Raw genomic sequence first — 27,786 nt, 5'->3', positions numbered from 1 at the left:
CCCAGAGTCAATGATGCTAGGTAACTTTCTTTTTCTTGCACTTTAGTGCTGAGACCCATCTCAAGGGCTAGATGAAAACATTTGGGAGTATGTAGTTTGAGCTCAATTGAGGTCCTTTTGCTCAAACTTACACTAGTCAGCAACAGCCTGCCAAGTGTGTTTGTGAGTTCTGCTAGGGGGAAACGGTATAAGATTGTTTACATATAAGAATACGTTTTTTATTTATTAAATGATTATGATCAAATTCAGCTATTGCATATAGACATAGGCTTACAAATGCAACCATCTGTTCTATACATAAAAACTTTATTATTAAAAAGCAAATATATTTCTTCTCAAGGAAACAAAGCTAAAACTGAGTATTACCAGATTTATTACAATTATGGTGTGTACTGTGTAATACTGCTTCAACAAGAATCATAACCTGCATAATTTATAAGAAAACAGAAGCAGAACAAAAAAACAAGCACCACACAATGTCATAACATTATATGGCTATAATAAAATAAGCATACTTTACTTATGGAAATAGGCAGCAATATGCTTTTGTTTATGGTACTATACTATGTGTTTTTCCCTGTGTAGACACTGTAGACAGGTGCAGGACATCAATTTTTCTCCTCCGTTTTGAAAACACCCAGATTTGATAGTGTTTTAATTAAGTGTAGTAATTACAGGCTTTGCCAGAGATTATCCAAATGATTGTCAAATTGTAAACTTTGGATAACAATTGACAATTTTGTTTCAATTTTTGCTTGTTAAACTTCACTTAGAAAATACAGAAAAGATTTCCTAACAAAAAACCAAACAAAAATGAACACTTACTAAACCATCAACATACAACTGATTGCAGAAAATAAATATTTTTCGATTTCAAGAAATTGGATTTATAGCATTTTATAGTTAGTTTCTTTGTTCTTTTCTAGCCAAGAAGAATAAACATGAATATGCCAGAAGGCAAATCATGAAAGCCCATTGCTGACAATAGACTTTTTTTTACAACATTTAGTGTTTCTGCAGTGCAAGCCATAATAGTAATTTCGACTGTTCAAATATAAAAGATAGTACAAAGTTATAATCAATGGACTAAGACAAATTACAGTATCATGGAAACCAAAAAAGCTCCCCCCCCCCCCGAATTATATCCCAGTTTGGTTTACTTTTCCAAACTGTAGTTTGTACTTAGGCCTTTGATATGCTCTTTTTCTGAAAACTACACTACTTTAAGATGTAGTTAGGCAGCTTGCAACCCATCAGAGCATTTGTTTTACAAGTACATCAAATGGAAAATAAAGCTGAAGTGTTGATTCAGCTAATCAACATCTGTTGCACTCCACACTTAGGCAGCACTTGATACAGCAAGTTTCTTCAAATGATCCATGAAAACCTGCAAACTGACATCGTCTGTGAGAATGGGTGCTCCAGATTCCTATAAGAAAAGGGAAAGTGTTAGAAAATATGTCAAATTCATTAAGCAAAGCCAAAATATTCCATGAGAACATGTACTATGAAAATCAGTAAGTCTAATCACTGTAATTAAGTAACCAATATACCTCCACATTTCCCTTTACTAGACAATTAACAGCTGTTCCAATAGGGGCAACTGGCAGTCGAAAGGAGGAAAAATGGGCGATCAATGGCTTCTCCTAACTGGCAACTGTCCCCTCAGCAAATATAGAGAAGACAGGCAGCAGAAAGGAACAAAGAAATAAGAAAGAACGCAGAGAAGGTTCAAGGCACAAGAGGAGCAGAAAAAGCAAGAAGAGAAAGACAGGATTTTATTTATTTTTTACGAAGTAGGGAAAAGTTGACAAGAGAAGCAAAGCGCAGTAAACATGCACACAGAGGAACCGCAGGAAAGAAAGGGAAAATATTGAAAGGGGAAAAACAGTTAACTGACAGGAACAGAGAGAGTCAGGAGGAATGAGCTGTTTCAGCAAGGCAGGAGAGAAAAAACAGGGGATTCACTCCAGTTCTGCCCCCCTTCCTTCCTCATAGCTTGTAATCATTACCCAACCCAGTTAATCCTTCCTTATCCCACTGAAAAACAACTTCTGAACCTGGTGTTATTAGTTTAGCTGGAATGTAGGAATCTGCCACATAGCAACTCAGATACAGTCATACCTTGGTTGCCGAATGCCTTGGAACTCCTATGTTTTGGCTCCCAATCAACTGAAAACCAGAAGTGAGTGCTCCATTTTTCGAACGATTTTCAGAAGCTGAACGTCCAGTGAGGCTTCCGCGGCTTCTGATTCAGAAGCCACGCCTTGGTTTTCGAATGGTTTGGGGAGTCAAATGGACTCCCAGAATGCATTTTGTTCAAAAACCAAGGTACGACTGTAATTGGCCCAGCTTCCTCAATATTGTCTGCACTGTATAGTCTACATTGTCTACGATGAGTAATAGTGATTCTCCAGGGTTTCAGAAGTATTTTCCTGCGACCTTTTGCATATTAAGCATGTGAACTACAGCCATAGTCCTAGACCCTCCATGAATCTGCTAACCTTTCTTTAAGATCCAATGGTAATGAATTTCATACAATATAAGCTTTTATGCTGTCTCCGCTATTCGGTTTCATCAACAAAACTGGCTTTAGTACATTTTCTACTGAGAACAATCTTCATCTCTACTTATTTTTTTTAAGACCTTTGAATATTTTGTATCATATCAGAACTCCCAGAAGGAGAGAAACACATTGTTTCTAGGCTGCAAGAAATGCTTGTTTTTAAGGGCAACAAAAAAGCAACATAGCATTTCCTTAATCTGAATGGCAGCTTCTAAAAATACTGTATTGTTTATGACATTACATTCAAGTTTTAATATTGGTAATTGCTCCTTATTTGATGAACTATCAAATTGTTTTATGAGAGTTAAAGCAGGAAACATTATTTCTATTATCTTAGCCTTTTGGTTAATCCACCTGAAACTTACCTGACCCCAGGCATACATATTATTGTGGGTCTGAGAGGGATTCACTTTAGAAAGCAGAAAACGAGCCTTTAAACAAAAATAAGGAAAATAAAGTTATTCTAAATAATGTTTACAGTCCAACAAGAATGACCATCATGTGACCTGCCGTTTGCAGGCTGCCCTGAGTTGCCTGTTATATAGTTTGCATTCAGAGAATCATATCTCTCTTTTTTTAAGCATTTAGCTTTTATTAAGTATGAAATATTTAAAAGTGCTAAGTGAGCAGCAACAAGGAATAAATGTACACAGCCCTACCACATATAGTTTGGCTTCAGAAGACTGAATGAAGGTGAGCTATGTTCTGGGAGCCTATGCAAACAATAGTAAGGGGGTTGCTGTTTGTCTTGTCTAAATCCCACCAGAAAATGGGGGGGGGGGGGATTGAGTCATGATCATCTAAAAGCAGCTTAAATCTTCAGCCCATCACATGGTCAGTATGCTAGAAGTTGAGTCATAATTCATACCTCTTTCAACTACATGAAACTTGAAAGTTTATTAATGCAAGTCCAATATTGATTTGGGCTGTCTTGCATTTAGCAAGATGATTCCATAAACCAGTGGTTTTCAACCAGTGTGCCATGGCACCCTGGGGTGCCCTGAATGATGGTCAGGGGTGCCGCGGGCAACACTGGCCTCTGTCCCTCTTCCCTTCCCTCTCTTCCTCTTGTGCCCTCTCATGTTTCTGTCTCCCAAAGGCTTGCACAGCTGTTTGTTGCAGTAGCTGTGACTAAAAGCTCCCCAGGCAAATGTTGCCTCTGGGGCTGGCCAGGGGGTGCTTCCCAGGTCCCTGTGGGGCAGTGGGAGGAGACATCTCTCTTTGGGGTGGGGAGGCAGCTCAGAGACCAGGGGCGGCTGCTGCAGCTTTCCAAAGGAGAGACGAGAGGAGGCTGAGGGAACTCTCCACAAGGAAGGGTGTTTGAAAAAGGGTGAGAGGCTGCCAGCTCTACAGGCAAGAGGTGACATAACTGGGCTCCTGAGCCCCACAGGGTGCTGCAGAAAGAATATAGTTGGTCAAGGGAGCTGTGGACCCCAAAAGATTGAAAACTTCTGCCATAAACTGAAGCAACAGTGCTTTACCTGACTGCCTCCATGCTCTGTATCTATGTATCGTGGCATTGGAAATCTGGAATGAAGAATTTCCTGTGCATCATCTGATGGAGCCTGGAGCAAATGGCGGAAGTTTTCGTACTCTGGCATGTCCTGGTAGCCTGATTTGCGCCACTGAGCTATGGTCTATAGAGCATTAAACACACATTGTTTTATTCATTCAAACAAGTTTTATATAATCCAGTTTGAGTAGGAAGCAATAAGAAATCTTGGGGAACAGGTCAGTTAATTAATGTTTTAGCAGTGATTTAATCACCAGAATTACACTATTGTAATTATATTTTTACCAAGAGCAAATAATAACTGTGATATTCCATTATGTTCTGAATAACAAATGCTCAATAGTTTCTCATTTTTCAAGCAGCAGCTCTGTCACAGCAATCATACATGACACCTAGTGCCATCATCCTCAGTGGAAGTATGCCGTAGTAAGTAGTCATAGAATTGCCTACTTAGTGTTATTTGTTAACTGAAATACAAGAATGTATGTTTACTGACAATAGCAACTTCCATAAATACAGCAGGTAGCAAACGTATTAGCTTTCAAGGCTTCAACTTATAAGGATTTTTGCACATAAGCACTTTCATAGAAAATTCAAGTACCGTGATGGCCTTGAGAAGCTACCAATATGGACACATGGCAAAGTTCTACGCAAAAGGCTCTGTGATGGCCTCTGCAATGGTTTCTGAGCCCTCCTCTTCCCAGAAGCAACTCCACATGACATGCAGCTCCTAAAACTGGACAAAGCATAAGAAATGGCCTCCAATACAGAGCTACTGCCATGTGTGGGTGACAGCCACTAGTTTTAATAAGTATGCCCAAATAGTAGGATATGGAAGTCAAAGTGACTTGATCTTACCTCTCCATGATAAATAAGGATCTGGAAAAAGGTGTCCATGAGAAGAATGCGATCAGGCAGAATACTGCTGCTATCTAAAAGAACAGGCTAATATAAAAGGAGAAAAGTGTCTTAACTACATATACAAAACAGAGAAATCCATTTCTTAAAATTCAGCTTTCTCTGTTCCATTTAGCAAGCCACATAACACGAGGAAGCAATTGCTCCCAAACTTTTCCTGTGCAAAACTGCTTTACATTTAATTTAAAGCGTTAATTTAGTTTGAAATTATTTTCCCAACAATGCACTAATGAGTCTTCTTCATTTTCAAGTTTTCTTTTTTCAGCTATTCATACACACTAGGTCATACATGCCAACATACCTCTGGGGGTCCATTGAAAGAATAGGCATATAGAATTGGCTGAACCATTATAAGGGACTGAGTCAGATCTTGCCGCATGAAATTATGGCGATAGTAGGAACTTTCATCAGGACTGTTGTTGAAGACTTGCAAAAAAGGAGATCTTCTTAAATGGAACATAAACTGCAAAATAAAACAAACCAGAAATTCCCCCAATGTTTCTTGTCCACAAACCTAGCTGCATCAATAGTAGCAATGTTTCTTTCCAAAAAGATTTGATACTGGTCTATGTCACTGAGTTTAGTGACATCATCTAGCTTGTCTGGGACATAAAGAAAGACAACCTCCAAATTAGTAGGGTAACAATGCTGATAGCAAGGAAAAGACCAGGTGTTACCTCTGTGGCCAACAAAATGATAGAAAATCACAGAAAAAAATGTACTTCAATTTTGTCTGTTCATTGGTCTAATACAGTTGTGAAATGAGGTGTTTAGGGCTGTAAGTCCTGTGAAAATTGTTGACATTGCATGTAATTGACAACTTATGATTACTGAACTGTTATACTAGTATGTATGCTAGTGGTATAATATGCCGTTTTATGTTTAAAAAGTGTGCACACTGTTCTTGTAGGTGTTGTATACTTTTTCATTGTGGACCAAAATTGCCCTTGGTGATCTTTTTGCAGTTATGTTGTTTTACTGAAAAAGGAAAATTCTCAATGAAGGCATAATTTTTAAACATGAAAAATCATGTTATAGTTAATATCACACTTAGATGTTTATACTTATATATAAATGGTTTATATTTATATTTATATAAATGCTCTTGAGTGTTTAAATTTATGACAGTCTTGTGGCACATTTGATCCCAAAACTAGAATGATACAGTATTTTTTTAAAAGTCTAAGAAATTCAGAACAGGCAAAGTTAAAAGGCTTAGAATGAGAAATACTATTCAGTTTTATGTTGTACTGCTTCACAAATCCCAAAATGCTAGCATGAAGCAGAACTTTTTTAAAAACTGCAATCTAATGAAGGACACTTGGACATCTTACAATAAAGTGAATATAAGCATCATACTGGATATAGAATGTTCTCTATTTCAATTCATTCATACTCACCTGTGGGTAAAGGGAAAATGTTTCTGAAAATCTGAAGGAACTTGGATCATCCTTGTGATATTCTCCAAATTTCTGACACTGGATAAATTTTAAAAAGCCTTTTAAGTTTTCAGTGTGACACTTCAAATACTATCATAACATTTTCAGAAATATATACTTCTACTTTCACTACATTACAAAGCAACCTAACTTCACCAAAGTAGCATGGGGAGGCTTCTAAAAATCTGTTCAAGAGTGGCAAGTACCGGTACATAGTTACCATACATAGATCCCAGAAAGAAATCTAACCAAAATGCTTCATTCAATACCAAATGTTTAAGACCCACAGATTTTGTGGAAACATTCACATCAACTTTAACAGTTAGCAACAAGCTCAATGTTTGTATATTATTTTTCGGCTCTCAAAAGAGGGAGGAATACAACTGAGGCTTCCAGACAATTAAGTTTTACTTGAGCAGTATATCTATTGAGAAAAAACATGACTTTAAAAATTGTGGAATGAAGCTTTGAAATGCAAGACAAGCAAAACCTTTGGCTTATTTATGTTAGCACTTTATAGTACAAAGTAGATCCACTGTGAAAAGCCTTCTTTATCATTCTTCTAATATCTTTCAACAAGTTCCTTTGCAACTTTATACACTGTATATAAGCCAGCCAATTTACATCTAGCACCAGAAGCACATAAAACTATTCAAATTATACATTTCTCAAAATGTAACTATGTATCAGATTGCCGTCTTAGGAACAAACTCGATGTGGCATCATTCACACAATCATCAGTTGCACAAATGTTTGTTGGTTTTTTAAAGTAAATAATAGGAGCAGTAGCCCGTTCTGGATCAGGACCTCTACATCTGCTATTTGCACTGGGGGCAGAGAAGGCAGATACAAGACCCAGGCCTGGTCCTATTCTCTCCCTAAATACAATCTCAGATGGGAGGAGGAATCAATATTTTCAAACATTTGTAATGCCTTACCAGTCTAATGAGCTGTCTGTCCAACCACCTAAGAACATCGGGTCCTTCCTCTGTCTCAGCCCTGTACACTGCCAGCCTGGCCATAAGAATGGCAGCCGCCTCCTGGTCAAAAGAAGCAGCGATGTTTTGAATCTGTGTCTGAGCATCAGCCCAACTGCAAAAGAATAGCATTTGTTTACCACACAGGTCATCAGAGAGAAGCAAAAACGTATCAGTTTAATAACGAACAGCTCCAATCCATGTTGCTCCTCCAAATCAAAACAAAGCTCCCTTATGCAATTAAGAGAAACATAAAATATGCAGGAAGCTCACTATGTAGCAAATACAACAATTCCTTTAGAGCCAATTTAGACATTATGCCAGAAGCAGGCCTTGCAGAATCATCAGCAATTCATGATCCCCTGAAGGAAAGGCATCATATAGCTCTCTGCACACCATGCTCTGAATCATAATCACACCCAACCCACCTCCATGGTTGCTAATGTGATCATGCATTTGTGGAGGTGTAGGAAACTGCAATGATTAGGTGTCCAGTTCAATTGGCACTGGCTGCCAATCTGCAATCAGGCTAAGTTCAAGGTGCTGGTTCTACCATATAAACCCCTATATAACTTGGGATCCAGCTACCTAAAATAATATCTCACCCTTCATATACTCAATCAATCACTGCGCATTCTGCAGTGAGGGCTTCATGCAGATACTATCTCATCAGGAGGTACTTCTCCATATAGAAATGGGGCCTTTAGTGTTGTGGCACCTACTCTTTGGAATTCCCTCCTATTAAATAATAGACAAGCACAGTCTCGTTTGCCTTTTCAGCACCTACTGAAAAGCTTCCCTTTCCAAAAAGGCTTTTAAGTGGAGAGTTCTTTCCCAGACCTCATCTGTACTGGATTTAAGATGTTTTCATTGTTTCTTGTTTATGTGTCTGCTGCCCTGGGATTCTTCTGAATAAATAAATGTTGGCAGATTAACAAAAATCAGGTGCTCTGCTATGCTTTCCACTGGTGTAAAGTCAGCATTACATACAATGTCAGACCTTACATACATAAGGTCTACCTTTTAAGCAAAATACTGTTTATTAAACAGTGTGTATACCACACAAATTTCTAGAATAGCACATCAGAACTTAAGGCTTACTTTCTGGCAACAGTGGTCACTCTGATTCGTCTCTGTCCACTCGAATGCTGGTACTGAGTCACAAACTGGATTGCACCTCGCCCACCCTGAGGAATTGGAGCATTGTGCTGTTTCGAAAGGTAAATGGTGAAGAGATTAAATTGAACAGAATCACAGGAAAGTTGTGCAGCATGATCACCACATTAAGAATCCCATCACTGCCACTGTCAATTCTATAATTAGAGGTGATTTGACAGAAGCTACTTTAATAAGTACAATATGCTGTACAAATATGAAAAAAATAAGTCAGTAAGCTTACTGCCTATATTTAGCTACAATTTAATTCAACACTGGAGCAGCTTCCAAAACAGAGTGCTTTAAGTAGAGAAAATACTATAGGAGATGTACAAATCGGAAGGCAAGACAGGAGCACGGTAGATGAGACAAGATAATACAATGTAATATGTATATAGCTACTTGGAGCAACCAAGTGCTTCACAACCTCAGCATTTCTTACAAACAGCCCTATAAGGTAGACAAGTATTACTACTCTCATATTGTAGATGTGGGCTGAAGGCAGGCAAACTACTAAGGCTGCCCACCAAGTTCATTACAAGGTGAGAACTAAACCAGGGACTTCCTGGTTTGTTGCTTAGCGCCTTATGGTATTACAAGCTACAGCAAGTCTCAAAAAATGTTCCTAATTAAAATGGGGAAAACTATAATTTGCTTTCCCCCCTCCCCAAGTGATGAAACACACAAGGAGGCCCCATCACATAATTCTTGAAAGAAACTACTTTTGTAGACCACATCAGCTACTTCCCCAAAGCTCCAATTAAAATGGGGAGGAGGAAGTGGGAATTGTGCTTTTTCAACCACCTACCTCCTACACAATCAGTAAAAATATTTAAATATGCACATGTACTCTAAAAAAATTATCTTACCTGATTAACCACCTCAAAATACAATCCTAGGGTTGTGGTAGGATTAAGTCCACAAATCTTCCACTGACATGTACCTCCTGTTCCTATCTCCTGCAAAAATATTACAAATAATTTTCAGCAAAAGTTACATTTGCTATACACAGCAAATTGTAGGATTTGGGAAAACGTACTGCTGTTTTCAATGGTTCCTATCCCAGTTACTTAGATACAGCAAAATTTTATCTTTGTTATAAATGCTTCACTTCTCCCCTCTACTAAGATAACACTTAACATGTTGTTAACGTTTTACTGTAACATGAATTTCCACAGACTCGAGTATACTTTGGCTGCGTGAAGGAAATAATGCCACCTTATGCTAGTGGAGAAAGCCAAACGAAACAATGAGCCACTATACTGGCACTAAGCAAGACATTAATGGTACACATCCAAAGAACAACAGGATTAGTAGGATAAATAGTGAAGTTTATTTGTGTGCGTATATATATATATATATATATATATATATATATACACACACACACATATATAGTGAGCACTGTTGAACCCAGGAGGCACCACAAGAGGTACAATACATGAATAAATAAGCCTATATGTAAGGTGCTTATCGCTACCTAGAGCTTTCTACTCCTCAACAATATATTCACTACTTAGGAAACTGAGTGGCTAGTGAAATAAACACACACACACACACACACACACACACACACACACACGGATTCTGCTAATGAGTCCTGTCAGTGGAAGCCCTGCACAAGGACTTCTCCTTGTACAATAGGGCTTTTCCTTCACATCACCCTGCGTAAACACGAAATTGTCTCTAGGGGAATTGGGAGAACCCCTAGAATGGCATGTAGGGGGTGAGGAGGGGGATTGTTCCTACAGGCAAGCCAAAATGCTTTCCCTGTCAGAACAATCACCTTAGTGTGACATTGAATTACTCACACACAGAGTGGTATAGTGTAATTGCAATATGATTCCCACTAATGCTTAGTCACATCAGAAAAAGCTGGATCTACTGCATTTTTATGTAACAGGTGTAAGGGTTGGATTAAAACGCTATCAACTATTTTAAACCATCTGACAGTCAAACAACTCACTGCTCACCCAGCCTGAAGAACAAAAAGTCAAAACTTTTGTAAAATCATGCCTTTGAAAATGACAACATGCTAATAGGATTTTACACAAGATTTTACTACATAATGTCCATAGCGTTTTATGTGTGAAAAGTGAAAAAGGCACAGATTGTATAAGTGATTTATAGGTTAATCAACTTACATTTTCTGATACGCAGGGCCCTTTAGAATTGAGAGATACACAAGGTCCAATAGCTCCAGATATCTTTATTTCTCTTGAAGTCTACACAGATTAAAGAGCAAAATAAAATAAGAACAAATGATTGTTCCTGCAGAATGTAGGATAATCTTTCCTCTTGGCAGTCTGAGCTTATAAATCTCCTTTACTGGTAAACAGCAGTGCTAACAGAGGTCTGAAGAGTCATTTGATTCAGAATGGAGCAGAAACTAGACAGCTTTTCTTTTAGTAAAAATGGTTTCTATGAGACTGCACTGTGGGTAAGTATGTAGAGAACTGCAGCCTGGATCAACTAAAAGTACTCCTTGCACTAAAAAGACTTATGAGACTTCATTCCTCTAGTTTGTAGAAGCCTATACACTTTAACTTTACATCTCCTTTACAGGTCCAATCTAGAACAAGCATTGGTGGCAGAGATGACGAATCATATCTCAGAACAGGCACCTGACCCAGAGTACCCTCAAAGTCCCTTAGAGTCCCATAGTTCCATACAGGTGAACATATGGAGTTGATTTATAAAAACGCCATCCAGCTCAATATTGTCTAGTCTGACTTTTCACGGCAACATCCTTTGTGAAGACAGCAGATACTGGGTCAAGGACCTTCCATGTGCACACCATGTGCACTACCACTAAGCAACAGCCCCTTCCCAGATATATATTTTTTCATCAGCAGCATATTCATATGACCAGCAGGATATGGACAAATCACCATACCATCCCCTGGATCTCATGCCCTGCTGCCCACGTTCCATACTGGCAAGAAGAAATGTTATAGGAATTGCACCTTTATGCAACAGAGAAATGTTTCTGTTGACAATTCAGTATGTATTGTGAGTGGAATCTAAATATCATGTCAACAGATTGCAAGATGTTAGAGTGAGCTGTGTCTGCAAAGGTACAGGAAAGATACCCAGTTGCATATCTTGTAAGTCAAGGGTAGGAATTCATAACAGTTTTGCCAATCAATGAATGCTGGATCACAGCCACACTAAATTCCAGTGTTTATTTTCACAGTAAAATAAAATACTACGACCCCAACGCTAAAGGTTTAAAGTAAAACGCTGACTGAATAATTGTTACTAGCAATAATAATACCTTAGTGCAATTGTTTAATTAGTTGTAAACAAATGCGATGGAACAACAACACATGACCTTTAAAAATAATTATAGTAAAATTCCAAATCTTACTTTGATTTCTAAGGTACCTCCAAATCCCATCTTGAATTGCCCCTGTGCATCTTTGGTAAACACACGCTGAAAGGTTTGTTTGAACAGGGATGTATTGAAAGAGTCTCCCATTACCATGTAACCCCTACATGGGGAAAAAATGAATAATTAAGTCAAACAATATATGAAAAATTCGAAAGAGCAGTTATAATGGAATCTAGAACTGATCTAAGTCATCACACTCTAGGCTGCTACCACAAGTTCACCTGTGAAGATTTCTGCTCCACTCCTGCCATCCCATATTTCATTGTGATATTGCAGATCTATATGCCATGTATAAAAGTGACCACCACAAGGCACTCATGGAAGCACTGCAGTATTAGTTTATATGCATCAGCTTCCCCACCCCACCCACAGCTTATCCCTGAAGAGGCATAATGTAGTAATAAAACATGGAAAGCAGCACTGAGGGCCCAGTGGCTATCCCTAAACAATTTATTTCACAAACAGACCATTTTAAACATATCGATGTAGCTCCCGAGAAGAGCTGGCAGAATTTGAATAGGTCTGCTTCAAGTAAGACTTAATTGGATATCACCCATTGATTTTGTGGGGTGTGCCTTTCATGCTTGCAGCACACCATGGTGTAGATTATGGATGTTAGGGAAAGAGAAGAAAGAAAACATTGGTGCTTGACAAAGGACAGGAGGTTAGATTTGATTTGATGATACTTTCCAGCACTATCATCCTACAATGGTGCTTCTGTGCAGCAGCATTTAACTTTCTCAGTAGAGAGAAAAATCTTCCTTTAAGATTACTCCCCAGAATAGTATTATGCTCAGTATTAATAGCTGTGTAATACAAAATATTTAAACAGGAGAAAGGAATATATTGCAATTAAGAGTACTAGTCAAAGAGTTTTGCTTTCTAACGTGAAAACTCATTTTAATCTATATTTTCATGATTGAAAAAGATTAATTGTAGTGACAACTTTGCTCACACAGACACAATCAAGCAAACATATGCAAGTCCACTTGACTTCCAATATATAGCTTTTCTCTTAATTACACAAAAACACTGTTTCTGCACATAGCCTCTTTTACATTACTGTAAAATGTAACACATACCCAGTGTAGTTAGGGCAGCACTTCATCTCCAGAAGACCAGTCTGATCTAGTGCACATGCGTAAATGTCAATAACGTGACCGGTTGTAGCAGCGTGATTTGCCAAAGCTTCAAAATGCTAGAGACACAAATGTAAACATAACTTTTACTAAACAATGCAGGTCAAACTTTCCACATTTTACATTAAAGCTTCAAATATTCTTCTGAAGTTGAAGTGTATTTGCCAAATTATATTCTTCTCAGATGCTATACAAGACTAGATCAGTATTTAAAACAGAAATATGTTTTAATTCATAATTATTCTGATTTTATATAAGCCAAAATAGCTACCTTTATTTTAGGGCTGGGGGGGGGGGCATTCCGGACAACAGATGCAGTTTGAACAAGATGAAGCCGAACTGCATCAAGGAGCAGCCCCAAGCCCTATATCTGATATTTTAGGGGGAATGTTGTGACCTCATCTAGAATGTAACACTTTTTCCTAGTTCAGCTTCCCATCCATCACCAATCTTATCTGGATTAAACTTTATTCCATTGGCATGATGGCTGTCACTACACTGTGGTTTTGAAGGGAAGGAAGACATATAATCACACAGCAGTTTCAAGGGATGCTACATCAAGTATTGGACGGGTGGAGAAGGAGAAGAAGAAGAAGAAGAAGAGTTTGGATTTGATAGCCGCTTTGAGACTCCTTCGGGTAGTGATAAAGCGGGATAACATTCTCCTTTCCTCTCCTCCCCCACAACAAACACTCTGTGAGGTGAGTGGGGCTGAGAGACTCCAAAGAAGTGTGACTAGCCCAAGGTCACCCAGCAGCTGCATGTGGAGGAGCGGGGAATCAAACCAGGTTCACCAGATTATGAGTCCACCGCTCTTAACCACTACAATTACATGCTATTTCTTCCACAGTCCTATATGTTCCATTATGCTTATGTCACCCTTTGTCAAGGCAAGCACACAAAATATACCTCCAAGGTTAATGGAAATATACCAGTTTGTTTTGGAGGGGTTTTAATTTTAGAAAAATATGCAGTCACTGAATAAATTATGTACAGATCTCACATTACTTCACATATATTCCAAATAATTACAGAATTTAAAACTTTTGTGTTCTTACCTTAGTACCCTTTTTTACATATTTGGCATTGTCTTTTTCAATGTCATGCCAAGACCTTATAGGCACCTTAAGTTCATCTCCTACAACCATCCCAGGTCCCTGTGTAGCCGGTCCGCCAATAAACATCATTATACGGGCACCAGTGTTAGGAAAAGTACACTGTGGGATAATAAAAGTTTTTAAGACAGAAAGCAAAAAGATGTGTTTCAAAGACATATTGCGATGATATTCGGAACTGCTGATTGAGTTCTAAAATAGGCTGAACTGTGAATATGGCACAAGGTTAATGCTGAGACCTATTTAACTAAGTATATTTAGTATTTGCACTATAGTACCTCACTTTTCTGTAACTGCAAAAACAAACAGCTGAACCGGAAAAACTTCAGGAAAGTCTGTTTGCAATTGGAGGGAACAACCTTCAGCATTTTCCCAATTTCAAATCAAATTCACATTGCTTTAACTCATTCAGGTAACCCAGATAAGGGCAGCGAACTTTCAGATGCGCATAAATGAGAACTTGTTACCTCTAGCAGTCCTACAGCTATGGAAAGTGCCACTCCAGAAGATCGCAAAGGTCTTTTCCCTTGGGGAACAGGCCAAGGATCACGTTGCAGTTCATCCAAAAGATCAGTGAGATTCATGTCAATTTTCTGGACCGGCTGTAAGAACCTGGAGACAAGAAAAACATTAAGTTAAAAAGAAGTTTCCCTTGATTGCACAAGCTTTCAAACGATTCTAGACCATTTATATATTTGCAAAGTATTGACCTACAATTATAGTGTTTAAAATACAAATTAAATTTTGTTATAAATTTAATGTTACATGGGTGGTATCCAAATAAGTAATACTTGGAATAGACCTACCAAAATCAATAGACAAGTTAGTTCATGTTTGATGTCTCCCTGTGTTTTTATATTATGTTGGAAGCTACCCATTATTATTATTATTATTATTATTATTCATAACAAACTTAAGCCCATTGATTTCAGTGCTTCTACCCAAGTATGACTTAAGTTGGCAACTGATTTACTTTCATTGTGAGTCACCAGAAAGCTTGTTACTGGGTGGCATGCATATAAATGAGTAAATAAATGAATGAATAGGATTTAGCACAAGCTAAGGTTTGCATGGGACGCGGATGGCGCTGTGGGTAAAAGCCTCAGCGCCTAGGGCTTGCCGATCGAAAGGTCGGCGGTTCGAATCCCCGCGGCGGGGTGCACTCCCGTTGCTTGGTCCCAGCGCCTGCCAACCTAGCAGTTCGAAAGCACCCCCGGGTGCAAGTAAATAAATGGGGACTGCTTACTAGCGGGAAGGTAAACGGCGTTTCCGTGTGCTGCGCTGGCTCGCCAGGTGCAGCTTGTCACGCTGGCCACGTGACCCAGAAGTGTCTCCGGACAGCGCTGGCCCACGGCCTATAGAGTGAGATGGGCGCACAACCCTAGAGTCTGTCAAGACTGGCCCGTACGGGCAGGGGTACCTTTACCTTTACCTTTAAGGTTTGCATCTTGAGTACACTTGCTTGGAAGAAAGAGAGTCGGGAACAGGGATTGACTTCAATATCTGGCATTTTAACATTTTTTATTCATCTATTTATTATTATGCTTATAACCCACCTTTCCTCCAATGACTCATACTGCAAAATTACAAAGCAGGGCTTACTGTAAAACAATTTGGTACATTTTTCTTCTTAATAAAAACAAATACCTGTTTGATGGTGGTGGCTGCTGAGCTTGAGGGCCACGACCCACTTGTGCAACATTCATTTTTGTAAGTCCTAACATTTCCTGTGAGTATATTTAACATAATAAAGTTGAATATAGTTACATATTCAGCATATAAACAGCAACAACATTTTAAAGAAAATTAAGGAATATTTCTTATTCGTTTACACCGAGTCTTTTTAATTAAAAAATCTCTTACTTTTAAAAAAAGTTTAGAAACATCTTTATAATGTTGATTTTTTCATTTTACACATTGAAAATGTTTGCTTAATTCCTTAACTGTTCAGTAAGGTACAGATTTTTTTACTTCCATCTTCAAAGACAGAGCAGCTCCAAAACTGGAAATACCATTCTTAATATTAATTTTATATTTACCTGAAGCTGTTTTGCAGTCAGATCCTTTGTGCCTCTGAAAACATAACTTTTGTAAATCCCCTCACAGCCAAGCTCATGAACTTGCACCATTCTCCCAAAAGTAATAAGTCCAACCAAAGCAGTTGGAGGTAGGAGACTTAACGACATTTGCATGGATTCCTTCAAAGCTTGCAAGTCTTCATCTTCCATACACGTGTCAACAACATAAAGAAATATCAAAGGCATCTGAGGTCCACGCTTTAAGAAAAAGTGAACAAGATTGCAGCATTAATGATACTGCAAAAAGTCAGAAACAGCCTTGTTGTAACTATCCCCAAACTATACCTGATCAAATGCTTTCTTGGGAATACTCATGCAAAATCGGCTTCAACATGGTTGTATCCGTTTTACAGTCCTATATAAAAACACATGAATCTCTCTAACACTATGCAAAGTGGCATGCACTGACTTGGGCAGACATACGTGTAGCAGATTCCTGTGTTATTTAAATCTGTTTTGCTATACAGTCATACAGTGGTTCTCAAATGGAATCCGTTCCAGAAGTCCGTTCGACTTCCAAAAACGGTTGAAAACCAAGGCACGGCTTTAGATTGACTATAGAAGCTTCCTGCAGCCAATCGAAACCTGCAGACGCCGCATTGGACGTTCGGCTTTGCAAACTGGAACACTCACTTCCGGGTTTGTAGCATTCAGGAGCCAAAACGTTTGAGTCGCAAGGCGTTCCAGAACCAAGGTACGACTGTGTTGCTTAACACTCAGTTCAGTTGAAACAAATGTATAAGCTGAAGAACACCTGTGTTACCGGCTCCATGGTGGCCGAAACATATTTAGGATGTCACCCCTGAACTACCCATGCTCCTTCTACTTCTGAGTTACATAGGTTTTAGGCTACACTAATTGTTCAGGAAAGTATGACTACAGTGGACTCTGAGGTAGAATCTACACACATATAAAAAATGCTGTGAAAACGCTTTTTTAAAAAACGGTTTTAAAAATATATTGAACTCACTGTCGCCATCTGGTGTCACATTTGTATATTGCACTTTACAACACATCTAAAACGTTTAATTTGCCACTATATAGCTGAGTCCTTGTCCAAACTCCACATATTGGAGACCATCACAGTGGCAACTTTTCTGACCCAAGAATCCCAAAGATTTTAATCAAGGTATTTACCTGTACTACATATTCAATGCTAGAAAACTGAGGTAAGAGTTCTGCAGGCTGGTTCATCTCAGATATGCCTGCATATGTAGGAGGAAACTGCAGAAGAAAAGGGATCCAATCAAATGAAAAATTCAAAGAAAAAAACACTTTGAAGCATACATTTCTATACCAGTCAGCCTTTCCTAACCTGGTGCCTTCCAACTGCTTTAGAATATAACTCTCAATATCCCTGACATATGGCCACAATATGTGGGGCTGTTGAGAGTTGAAGTCCAAAATATCTGTAGAGCAACAAACTGGAAAGGGTTTACCTATACTAGTCTATTCCACCCCACCCCACCCTTTACATGTTAATATTACTGCCACTCATATCTCAATCTTAAAATGCATTCACCTGAAAGTTCTCTTACCTGATTTCTCTGGTAACAAAAATTGCAAGCCCATAGTTTTGCTCGGTAATCCACTTGGCTACAAAAATAAATTTTAAAGTGTTTTAATAGACAAATTATGAATGCAAGTCAGATACTTTGCGGTTTCATGCTTAAACATGAGCACAGGTAATACAGCATAGTATCTAACACTGTCACTCAGCAAGAATGTGAAGGGAAGCAATTTTTGGCCATTCCCCTCCCCCAAGCAGCTCCCAACAAACACCGTAAATCTGATCCTGATGTAGTGGGGGCTAGAGAGGCAGGGGAAGGATAGCTTAAAACTGCATCTTTCCCCATTTTTCTGACAGAAGCTTTATTGTCAGGTCACTGAGACCGTTGGTCAATGGTCAACCCACAAACTTTAGTCTCATCATTTATTCTGATCAAAGCTAGTTATCAAAACTTTTCTTCTCTAACCCTTTGGAATATTTTTGCTTTATCTTATCTCCTTCCTGATACTGTAAGTTGTGTTTGGTACTGCTTTTTATTTGATTACTGTTAAATTTATCATTTTAGTGTGTTTCCTTACAATTATTGTAAAGTACTTTACACTTGCTGGGGAAAGTATAAATATTCAGGGAAAGAAATAAAATTAGAGTTGTGTCATGCCATGCACCATAACAAAAGGCAGAACAATTATATTAAATAATCTGGTTAGCCGTGTGACTGCAAGTTAGTTAAGCAGTGAGTGGCTGATAATATTGCAGAAGCAAAGTGGCACCAGTGTTACCTTTATTTTGGTATTTATTGTTTTTGGCATGTCACCAAATGTGGAAATTTCAGGGATACCTTTTCTGTTAATGGTATGCAGCACAGCACATTAAAAAAATATTGCAGATTTGTACATGGCAAGCGCACATATGAAGCATCACATAGAAGCTCTGTGTGCACATGAGGCAATATGATTTCAGTTAATTTATCCACGAGAAAGCAGTTTCAGTACAGAACCATACATTATAAGTATGTTTTTAAAGTCCTGTTACAATCAACAGGACTTGCTTTAAAAAAGGTCTTGTGGGAATAAGGTATTAAGACCCTTGAAAAAAATACTACAAAATAAGAACTGTTTTTACTATTTACACTTTTTGGCCATTTTTGTCTAACTGCTGTCATGGATAACTTTATGGAGCAAGAAAAATTCTGTAGATAAGGCATGCTCACAGATACTGTCAACTTCAGAAATGCACTTTGGAAAGTATCCAAATCATACTCCAAACAAACTCATTGAAATCAATGAAGTTATTTAACTCAATTGATTTCAGTAGGTCTACTTCAAGCATGACTGAAGCTGGATATCACCCATAATGAGCTGCACTTCAGATAATCTCTTTTATGAGCTGTGCATAATTTTGTATTGATTTGTGAGGGTGTTTTTTTTTAATGTCCAATATACTAACTATTTGTAACGGTTTTTTATAGTGAAGGTCAGAAAATAAATTTGTCTTTCAAACTCCCAAACATATATAACAGATAAAATACTTTTTTTAACAATAATAAAGTACTAATATCCATGCAAAGTTTAAAACTCTTTATCTGAAATTACCATAATGGATTTAGAACAGCTCGGCAGGTAGTTCTGCTGCACAGGACTGGCTCGTACTGAATAGGAGGCAAGTCAGGCCGCTCTTTCAGTGGTGTAAACAGAGAGGCCACAGGAACCACCATCCTTGTAGCCTCAAGACGACTGGAAGGCCATACATTCCAGCTGAATCGAACGCCATCCCTGTCTTCATTCTGCTGGATGAACTCGAGGAAGGTTGCCATCACTGTGTTCTTATTTCTGAAACAGAAGCACACATTAATTGATACATGCAAGCTTTGGAGAATGAATTAGAAACCAAGCCTTGTTTCATCTGAATGGGCATTATGGAGCACCTCCAAGTTACCTGCATTACTAGCCATCTCGAAACACACACATTTTTCATAGAGCTACATGCAGGAAAACAAAAAATAACTAGGAGCCTCTGTTGCATTTGGATAGTGGACAGTCTACAGTGCACATATAAAAAAAGAGATAACATACATCCATCTCTCAAGAAGCTGTAACCTTGCAGCAATATAAAGTGTCAGCTCGAAAGTACACTGACCTGCAAAGTAACTTTGATTTGAGAAGTGTTATCCAAAAGAATATCACAAGGATTACCACACTCCCATTCATTTCAAAACAGTGTGCACAGGGGAAGGGTTCATTCACCTCTTAAGTTCTTTAACTAGCAAGTTCAGACTGGTACTATGCAATACACACCACCATATGTGGTTGCTGTATTATTCAAAGCTTGGTAAACACATCAGATATGGCAGCAGCTCAGCAGTACAGTCACCATGGCACACCACTCACATTGGACAAATTGAACTGCAATGAAAGTATCCAGTATAATACAACAGTTCTGTATTATCACACCAACAAACCTTTTGTTGTTTTAAATATGACCAACCAGACTTGCACACTAGAAGAGCAATACAGAAGGGGGGGGGAGACAAAATAGTGAACATATTCAAGAGCTACCAAGCTCAGCGACAGCCATGTCTTCAGTAAAATTCCTCCAACCTTTCCGCTCATAAGCTAGGAATTATTCCATTTATCTGTACTCTCCATGCCAAACACTCTTCATGTATCCTGGGTCTGCAGCAGCCCCTAAATTGTGAAAATCCCTCCCCAGAGAGGTGTACCTAGGTAGCATCTTCATTATGAAGCTTGCACTGTATGCTGGAGATACAACTCTTTACCCTGGCCTTTGACAGTTAAGGTACAGTATTTTGTTTTGCGAGACCCACCTCTTTTGTTGAATTTATATTTTTCTATTCCACTTTTAATTGTTTTACTTTTTGAGGGGGGAAATATTATATCGTTGTAACCTGCCCTGAGACCTTATAGTGAAAAGTGAGTAAGAAATTTTATAAACAGCCTGATTTATATTTGTTATTTTAATACCAAACTCCTGTCAACAGTTCCATGTGGCTTTGTATATGTAAAGCCAAAAGTTTTCTTTGTTAGAATTCCAAAGCTGAATGCCAAAATACTTTCTATTGTACATGTATGGTTTTATTGTAGGTGTGTAATTTTATTGTAAGCTGCTGTGCAGGTTCTACAGATCAAACAATAAATAAATAAAAGCACTATAGGCAAGTATCAATGTTGCAAGTGGACTATTGAGGGAGTGACATAGATGGGAAGATAATACCACAAAAACCTACCCTGGGCACATCTATATTGCACAATGCATTTGTATCATACTGGCTGCACTGGCATGCAACAGTGCACCATGGGCTCCCTTCTCCTCTTCCAGTGCAGCCGCAAGAGTGGAAACCTTAGTCTCCACTTTCAACTAACCACAGTAGTTCATTATGTCTTGACTTGGACAAACCATGATTAGTATTAACTCTGGTTTACTGAAAGAAGTTTGAACCGTGGTCAATAATGATTGTTCTCAGGATCCTACTCCAGAATGAATTCCACAATCATAAAATGATATTACCCACAAAATACCTTCCACTTATTGAAGCAGCTGTAGCTTCAGTACACTGGGGAAAAATCTCAAGCTTCAATTTAGGTGTTTCTAATAGCTGCATTAAGGGACATGGGTGGCGCTGTGGGTAAAACCTCAGCGCCTAGGACTTGCCGATCGCATGGTCGGTGGTTTGAATCCCCGCGGCGGGGTGCACTCCCGTCGTTCGGTCCCAGCACCTGCCAACCTGGCAGTTCGAAAGCACCTCCGGGTGCAAGTAGATAAATAGGGACCGCTTACCAGCGGGAAGGTAAACGGCTTTCCATGTGCTGTGCTGGCTCGCCAGATGCAGCTTGTCACGCTGGCCACGTGACCCGGAAGTGTCTGCGGACAGCGCTGGCTCCCGGCCTCTAGAGTGAGATGAGCGCACAACCCTAGAGTCTGGCAAGACTGGCCAGTACGGGCAGGGGTACCTTTACCTTTACCTTAATAGCTGCATTATCCAGCTGTACTGAACAAGTCTGCATCAATAAACTTTTGAAACTTGCAGGTTTCAACAGCAGCTTGCCAAGCAGCACAAAGAGATGCTGCAAGTTGGGGGGAAGCAAGGAGAGAGCAGAATCTCTGCTGAAGTTGCAGAGCTCACCAATGCAGCCCTCTGACCTGCAATTATAAGCAGCCAGCTTCCTGAAACTCTGCTTTTAACGAATAGCTCTTATTTTATTGCTATCATTGACAGAATTACCCCAGCCAAAGCCCATGCAAAAAAGCACAACACTGTGTCATCAAAAGGTCCATGGAGGGAAGAAGTTGAATAACTTAGCTAAACGTGGAAAAATCAGAGAGCAATAAATCAAGCAAGAGGTGGGAAGAGGTGGTGCTTAGGTCTTCCCTTGTCTGCCTCATACCCACAGCAGACCCAAAGTATGGTAACTTTTCCCATTACAGAAAGAAAAATCCCAAGGGGGAACACCTCTTTGAGGGGAGGGGAATTTTAATATGATAAACAGTGAGAAGGAAAACAGTTTAGCATTCTCTGTGCCCCTCCCCACCATTTGTCTACTCTTCACACTTTCCTCCAAACAAAAATTTATTTAATGAAAAAGAGTGTCAGGACTCTGATTTTGAGTATTTGCATACAATGTGTACTTGGCTCTTTGCCACCAAAATTTGCAATCAATATCATGATGAAGGAACTAAAGCAATACCTACCCTACATACAGATTTACAGCTGAACTCTGCACTTCCAAAGACATGCATATAGCCAGCTATAAGAATATTCTCAATGGCAATTCAGAATTATAGGCGTTTGGTTGGGTGCTTCACTGAGCTCCATGTAAACAAGCTTGTGTCAAGCACAAGCAAACTAAGTAACTGTGTGAGCAGAATGACTCTTCCCTTCTCAATTGCTGCCCCCAATAACAGATTTAGGGGAACTCTCAGGACAGATTTAGGAGGTGTGCAAGGGAGGAGAGGGGAGGGGGGAGTCCCACTGTGTAAGCTGAAGTCATTCCCCTCAAACAATTATTTAACTGAATACCATCCATTAACTATCCGTGAGATGACCTTAGGATGAAATGCTTCCACTTTTTTTAAAGCCACTGTACATTGTTTTATTACATGCTTACACATTCTACAAAGACCAAGGTACACACAACGTGTTGATTAGAACAGACGTCTTCAGACTTTTCAGATCTGAAACTCACCTTTAACCCCTGTCTACAGTACAAGACACAAACTTAATGCGTTTATTATACTGGTCCCTTCTCCATTTTCCCTTATTTTATTTTCTTAAAATATGGGGGGAGGGAATGACAGCAATGTCACCAGTACAACCCTTTTTACATCGTTTGTGGGTTCTAATCCACCAGTAAAAGACCAATGGATGAAAATATGCTTACCTCTCAATACCACATCATAGCTGACGTTACGAAGCTTATGCATACAGTTTGGCTCATAAAACCTGATCTGGGCAAAGGAATTTATCCCATCATCTTCCTTTATTTTTGCCTTCCAAACACAAATTACAGCCTAAAAAACTTGGCACAACACAACCTATTTTCTTGTAAGTTGTACCAATTTTAGTGGAACTTACTTCCAAGTAAGTTTGCCCAGAACTGTGATGCTCATCATAAAAGTACTACAAACCTATACAAACATCTAGTATATACAGCATATCTAAAAACAAGTTATAATCCAGCATAAAACCCCAAAGCAAGTTTAAACAGAAGTAGATCCCAATGAGTTCAATGGGACCCACTCCTTAGTAAATGAGCTTAATATAGTAGCCCTAAGTATGCTTACGCACCAACATGATTTTAAATACTTACCTCTTTGTTCAACTGAGATTACTAGCTCCCTAAAATAGAACTTGTAAAATTAATGCCCTGAACTTAAACAAAATCTCCATACCTAACATTCAGGAAAACCTTTTGGTGTGTACAGAGTTTGCTGGTTTTGACTGACATAGCCCTATATGGTTTGGATCCAGTCTAGCTGAATAATTGTATCTCCCTTTATGGGCCTTGACATCTTCTGAGGAGGCCTTTATCTTGGCTCCACCACCTTCATAAGTACCTTGGTTGAGGACATGAGAGAGGGTCTTGTCAGTAGCTGCTCCCACCTTGTGGAAGGCTACACTGACCTTCCTCTTGCTTTTCTTTCACCAGCAGGAAAGCACTTTTTTGTTCCAGCAGGCCTTTGGCCATCAACTAGCTGTTCTGAAAGGGTCTCCCGAGAGTGGATGCGGTAATTCTTTGTGCTTTTAAATGGTTTTAAGCATTTTCAGTGCTGCTTACATAGGGCTACTTGCTTGGCTGACTTTAATATTTATTTTTAATTTGTGTTTTTAATTTGTGTTGTAAGCTGCATTGGGATCTTCACTGGGAGAAAGGTGGAATATAGAATAAATACCCCACATTTATAAAACTTTTAAATTAAAGTTTCTAAACAAACCAATAGAAGCTGTCAGAAGGCTGAAATGGGCTGCACTGAATGTATGTTTAGTATCATGCTGCATGTCTGTTTATGGCAGATGATATCGTTACCTGTGAAGTGAATCACTTTCAAAAGTGAATGTACATGACTACATATATTCAGACCTCCCTTGGAAGATACGGTAATCTCCAATGCTATTGCAACAGATATATTAAATCCAGGAAAACATATGATTACAAATAAAGCTCTTGGGAGAGAGAACTTGTTTTTCTGAAAACCCTGGGGGATTATCAATGGAGGCTTCTTGTATTACAGAAAGAAACTGCGTGACGTTTTCCTAAGATCTGTTCACTCTACTACAAATAATTGATTTGCATTATTTGTGCCAAATACTGCCAGTTCTGCAGTGTGGGAACAGACAACAGAATCCTATGGCACCTTAAGCATTAACAAATGTTTTGAGGCATTAACATTTCTGGGCCAGAGGCAATTTGTCAGCTGCATGAAAAGGAACTCCATTCATTCCTGACATTCTAAAAGAAGAAAAACCATTGAGCGGAGAACCAAAGCAACAATGTATTAGCAAATGTTTACCTGTTTCATCGGTTTGATGTGGGGTTTTTTGTCTTTAAACAGTTGGATTTAGGGACCAAAATACACTGTCATGTAGCACAATTCCTGCTCCCTCTTTATGATCCCTACTTTCCCCTTCATCTTTACATCTTTGTGTACATCACCCTGGTTCATTTCTTACACATCCCCTCTTTTATTTCCAAACTATGCAGATGATTAAGAGCAGCACTCTTAGTCTCCTAACCCCACAGGAAAGCGGCTACTTACAGCATTTCTTGGGCATAAGGTACTACAGTGGTACCTTGGGTTGAGTACTTAATTTGTTCCGGATGTCCATTCTCAACCTGAAACTGTTCTTAACCTGAAGCACCACTTTAGCTAATGGGGCCTCCCGCTGCCGCTGCGCGATTTCTGTTCTCATCCTGAAGCAAAGTTCTTAAACCGAGGTACTATTTCTGGGTCAGCGGAGTCTGTAACCTGAAACGTCTGTAACCTGAAGGGTCTGTAACCCGAGGTACCACTGTAGTTCTGGCCACTGACTCCTCTCCTCAGTAAAGTACAGCTGTGAAATCCCAATATCCTTTATACCCAACCCTGCCCAAACCGGGGAGAGAGGCGGGGGTCGTTGAAGGGGCAGAATAAGGCTTTGGTTCCCAAATCCTCCAGCCACCGTGTGTGCCACAACCGCCTACCCACTCCCAGTCTCTCCCTCACACACTTCCTCCACAGCACAGCCCCTCACCTATAGAAGAGGGCGAGGGAGTATGAGGGACGCTCGTCCTGGGCTGGGGGCGAACGGAAGATGGAAATGGGGGGGTAGTTATATATAAAAATATGTATTTTATAATCACATTATAAAATTTATAATCACATTATATTCACAATTCTAGCTTTGGGGAGGGGAGGAATGGGAGAAAACAAGCACCCTGTCGCTGACCCCTCGCTACCACTTACCTCAGCCTACAAGTAAACGGGAGAGGCTGGGGGGGGGTCTTTTGGGGGGTGTCCCCCGACAGGCACCAAAGCGCCCGGGGGTCAGAAGGAGCGTCTCTCCCGCTGCGCGCGCTCCCAGCGCCGAGTCGGCGAGCGGCTCTCCGGCGGGACTTGACTCTTGTGCCACTTCGGCCTCCTCCCCTCCTCCTCCTCCTCGGAAAGTGGCGCAGCCCTTCCCTTCGCCCAGCCCTTCGCCTCAACCCACCTGCGTCGCTCAGCCAGTGGAGCAGCCGCCTCCGCCGCTCGCTTCAGCCTCTGCTTACACGGGAACCCAGCGGCCTGAGCGCTGCCGACGCAACCAACATGGCTGAGGGGGGAAGCCGGTGCCACGTCAAAAGGGGCAAGGAGCGCGCAATGCGAGGCGCAGCCCGGAGAGAGGCGGGGTTTCGGGACGCTTTTTTTGTTCCCGCCTCTACCGCGGGGCGGCGAATGAGAGAGGGGCGGAGAAAGATGGAGCCCCGCCTACGGCTCAGGAGGCGATGGCTGTGGAAGCGGGCTTTGGCGAGGGGCTTTGGTCCGAGCCTTGTCGACCCGATTCCTCACCAAGCGTCTTCTGTGTTTCAACGTTTGCTGGAAACTTTTCTGCGCCGCCAGGCTCACACAGACGATGAATAAAAACCTTCCTTCTCGCCTCCCCCAGTAGTTTGCTGGCGATCTGAAAATGTGTGGTTTTTGTGTGTGTATAGATATATAGATATAGGTGTGTGTGTATATATATATATATATATATATAGTTTTTATATATAGTTAATATATATAGTATGTGTGTATATATATAGTGTGTATACAGTGGTACCTCGGGTTACATACGCTTCAGGTTACAGACTCCGCTAACCCAGAAATAGTGCTTCGGGTTAAGAACTTTGCTTCAGGATGAGAACAGAAATCGAGCTCCGGCGGCGCGGTGGCAGCAGGAGGTCCCATTAGCTAAGGTTCAGGTTAAGAACAGTTTCAGGTTCAGAACGGACCTCTGTAACGAATTAAGTACTTAACCCAAGGTACCACTGTATATGTGTATCTATCTATCTATCTATCTATCTATATACACACATATAGCGAACTGCATTGATTTTTCTGTCGATGAAACAGTGGCATACAAAGTGTTCTGTAAATAAAAAGTGAATACGGCCAAGATGACCGGCGCTTAAAACCTTCCTGCTGCTGCTAGGATAAAGGAGCACGTGTAGAGAGAGTGTTTCACAATAAGCACATTTTACTGTATTGGAAAGGTTCCTTCTTTTCCCAATGCAGGAAAGAACTGGACAGGCCTATTACTGGTCCTCAGAAAAAGAAGAAGAAAAAGTCAGCCCTGTGCCTGACTTGTACCGGGGTCTTGAACATAGTGCTGCCTCCTCCTTTCCTGACAGCTGTTCCTTATACGGTACTGATATGTTCAACAGGTGCAGCATTTCTTGTCATGAAACTGCCATGAGTGGGAAAGTAGCGCCTGGATCTGATTTCTCTCCCAGAACATATCCCATTTTAGGTGATCTGGACCTCTGTCAGAAAAGGAGATAGCAACATTTTATGAATGTAGCCACTTTCCCGTGGAAAACACAAATTACATGGTGGGGTTATTCGAGTTTCCTGCCGTTTCAGTGCAATGGATGAGCCTCACCCTGTGAAAAACCACCTTCCTGGTTATCATGGTATCTCTCCTGCCAGGTAACTTCATATACAGAACCATTTTTATTGGAGTCAAATAAATAATTTGTTGAAATCAGTAGCTTGTCAGAGGCAGCCTAAATAAACCTCTGAGGAAGAAGCACCTTTTGAAACAGAAGACTTTGGTAATGTTTGTCTCTGAGGAAGGCATTTTGCTGAAACATCTTGGGCACCGTATTTCTTTTTAGCTCTTGTCAAACACAGTATCACATAAACGGCAAAGCACTACGCTAGTCATAATAAACAGTTTATAATCCTGGTCACTATAATTGATTGTTCCATGCAGAGGCACTGAGTTTTTAAAGGGGAGCATGCTGAA

General features: G+C 39.9%; 1 protein-coding gene across 2 annotated transcripts; it reads right to left on the bottom strand.

Annotated features, from left to right (window-relative positions):
• Positions 1 to 289: 289 nt before the first annotated feature.
• Positions 290 to 26,166, bottom strand: SEC23A (SEC23 homolog A, COPII coat complex component). 2 transcript variants are annotated; one of them, XM_080976042.1, is made up of 20 exons: positions 26,008 to 26,166; positions 19,397 to 19,633; positions 17,833 to 17,890; positions 17,432 to 17,518; positions 16,256 to 16,492; positions 15,864 to 15,943; positions 14,684 to 14,828; positions 14,160 to 14,318; positions 13,045 to 13,160; positions 11,939 to 12,062; positions 10,713 to 10,793; positions 9,438 to 9,527; positions 8,515 to 8,621; positions 7,375 to 7,528; positions 6,398 to 6,475; positions 5,299 to 5,460; positions 4,938 to 5,024; positions 4,048 to 4,203; positions 2,932 to 2,997; positions 290 to 1,429 (listed from the first exon to the last, which is right to left on the bottom strand). In XM_080976042.1, the coding sequence occupies exons 2-20, from the start codon at positions 19,615 to 19,617 to the stop codon at positions 1,340 to 1,342; spliced, it is 2,298 nt and encodes a 765-aa protein (XP_080832168.1). In that variant the 5' UTR covers positions 19,618 to 19,633; positions 26,008 to 26,166; the 3' UTR covers positions 290 to 1,339. The 2 variants fall into 2 exon arrangements, with proteins under 2 accessions (XP_080832168.1, XP_080832169.1); XM_080976043.1 differs by lacking the exon at positions 26,008 to 26,166 and adding an exon at positions 25,764 to 25,938.
• Between the last annotated feature and the right edge of the window lie 1,620 nt (positions 26,167 to 27,786).

Source organism: Podarcis pityusensis, assembly GCF_964106645.2.
Source record: "Podarcis pityusensis genome assembly, chromosome: 1".
Classification (NCBI taxonomy): domain Eukaryota; kingdom Metazoa; phylum Chordata; class Lepidosauria; order Squamata; family Lacertidae; genus Podarcis; species Podarcis pityusensis.
Note: the sequence above shows the minus strand (reverse complement) of the source record. Positions and strands in the feature narration are given on the sequence as shown.

Excerpts from the sequence above, each read along its gene's own strand:
- SEC23A (XM_080976042.1), bottom strand. The coding sequence starts at position 19,617 with ATGGCAACCTTCCTCGAGTTCATCCAGCAGAATGAAGACAGGGATGGC. Across the intron at positions 16,493-17,431 it reads GCATTGAATATGTAGTACAG|CGTGGACCTCAGATGCCTTT; the intron begins GTAAATACCTTG and ends TTTTTCTTAAAG. Across the intron at positions 10,794-11,938 it reads GAGGTACCTTAGAAATCAAA|ACTTCAAGAGAAATAAAGAT; the intron begins GTAAGATTTGGA and ends TAATCTGTGTAG.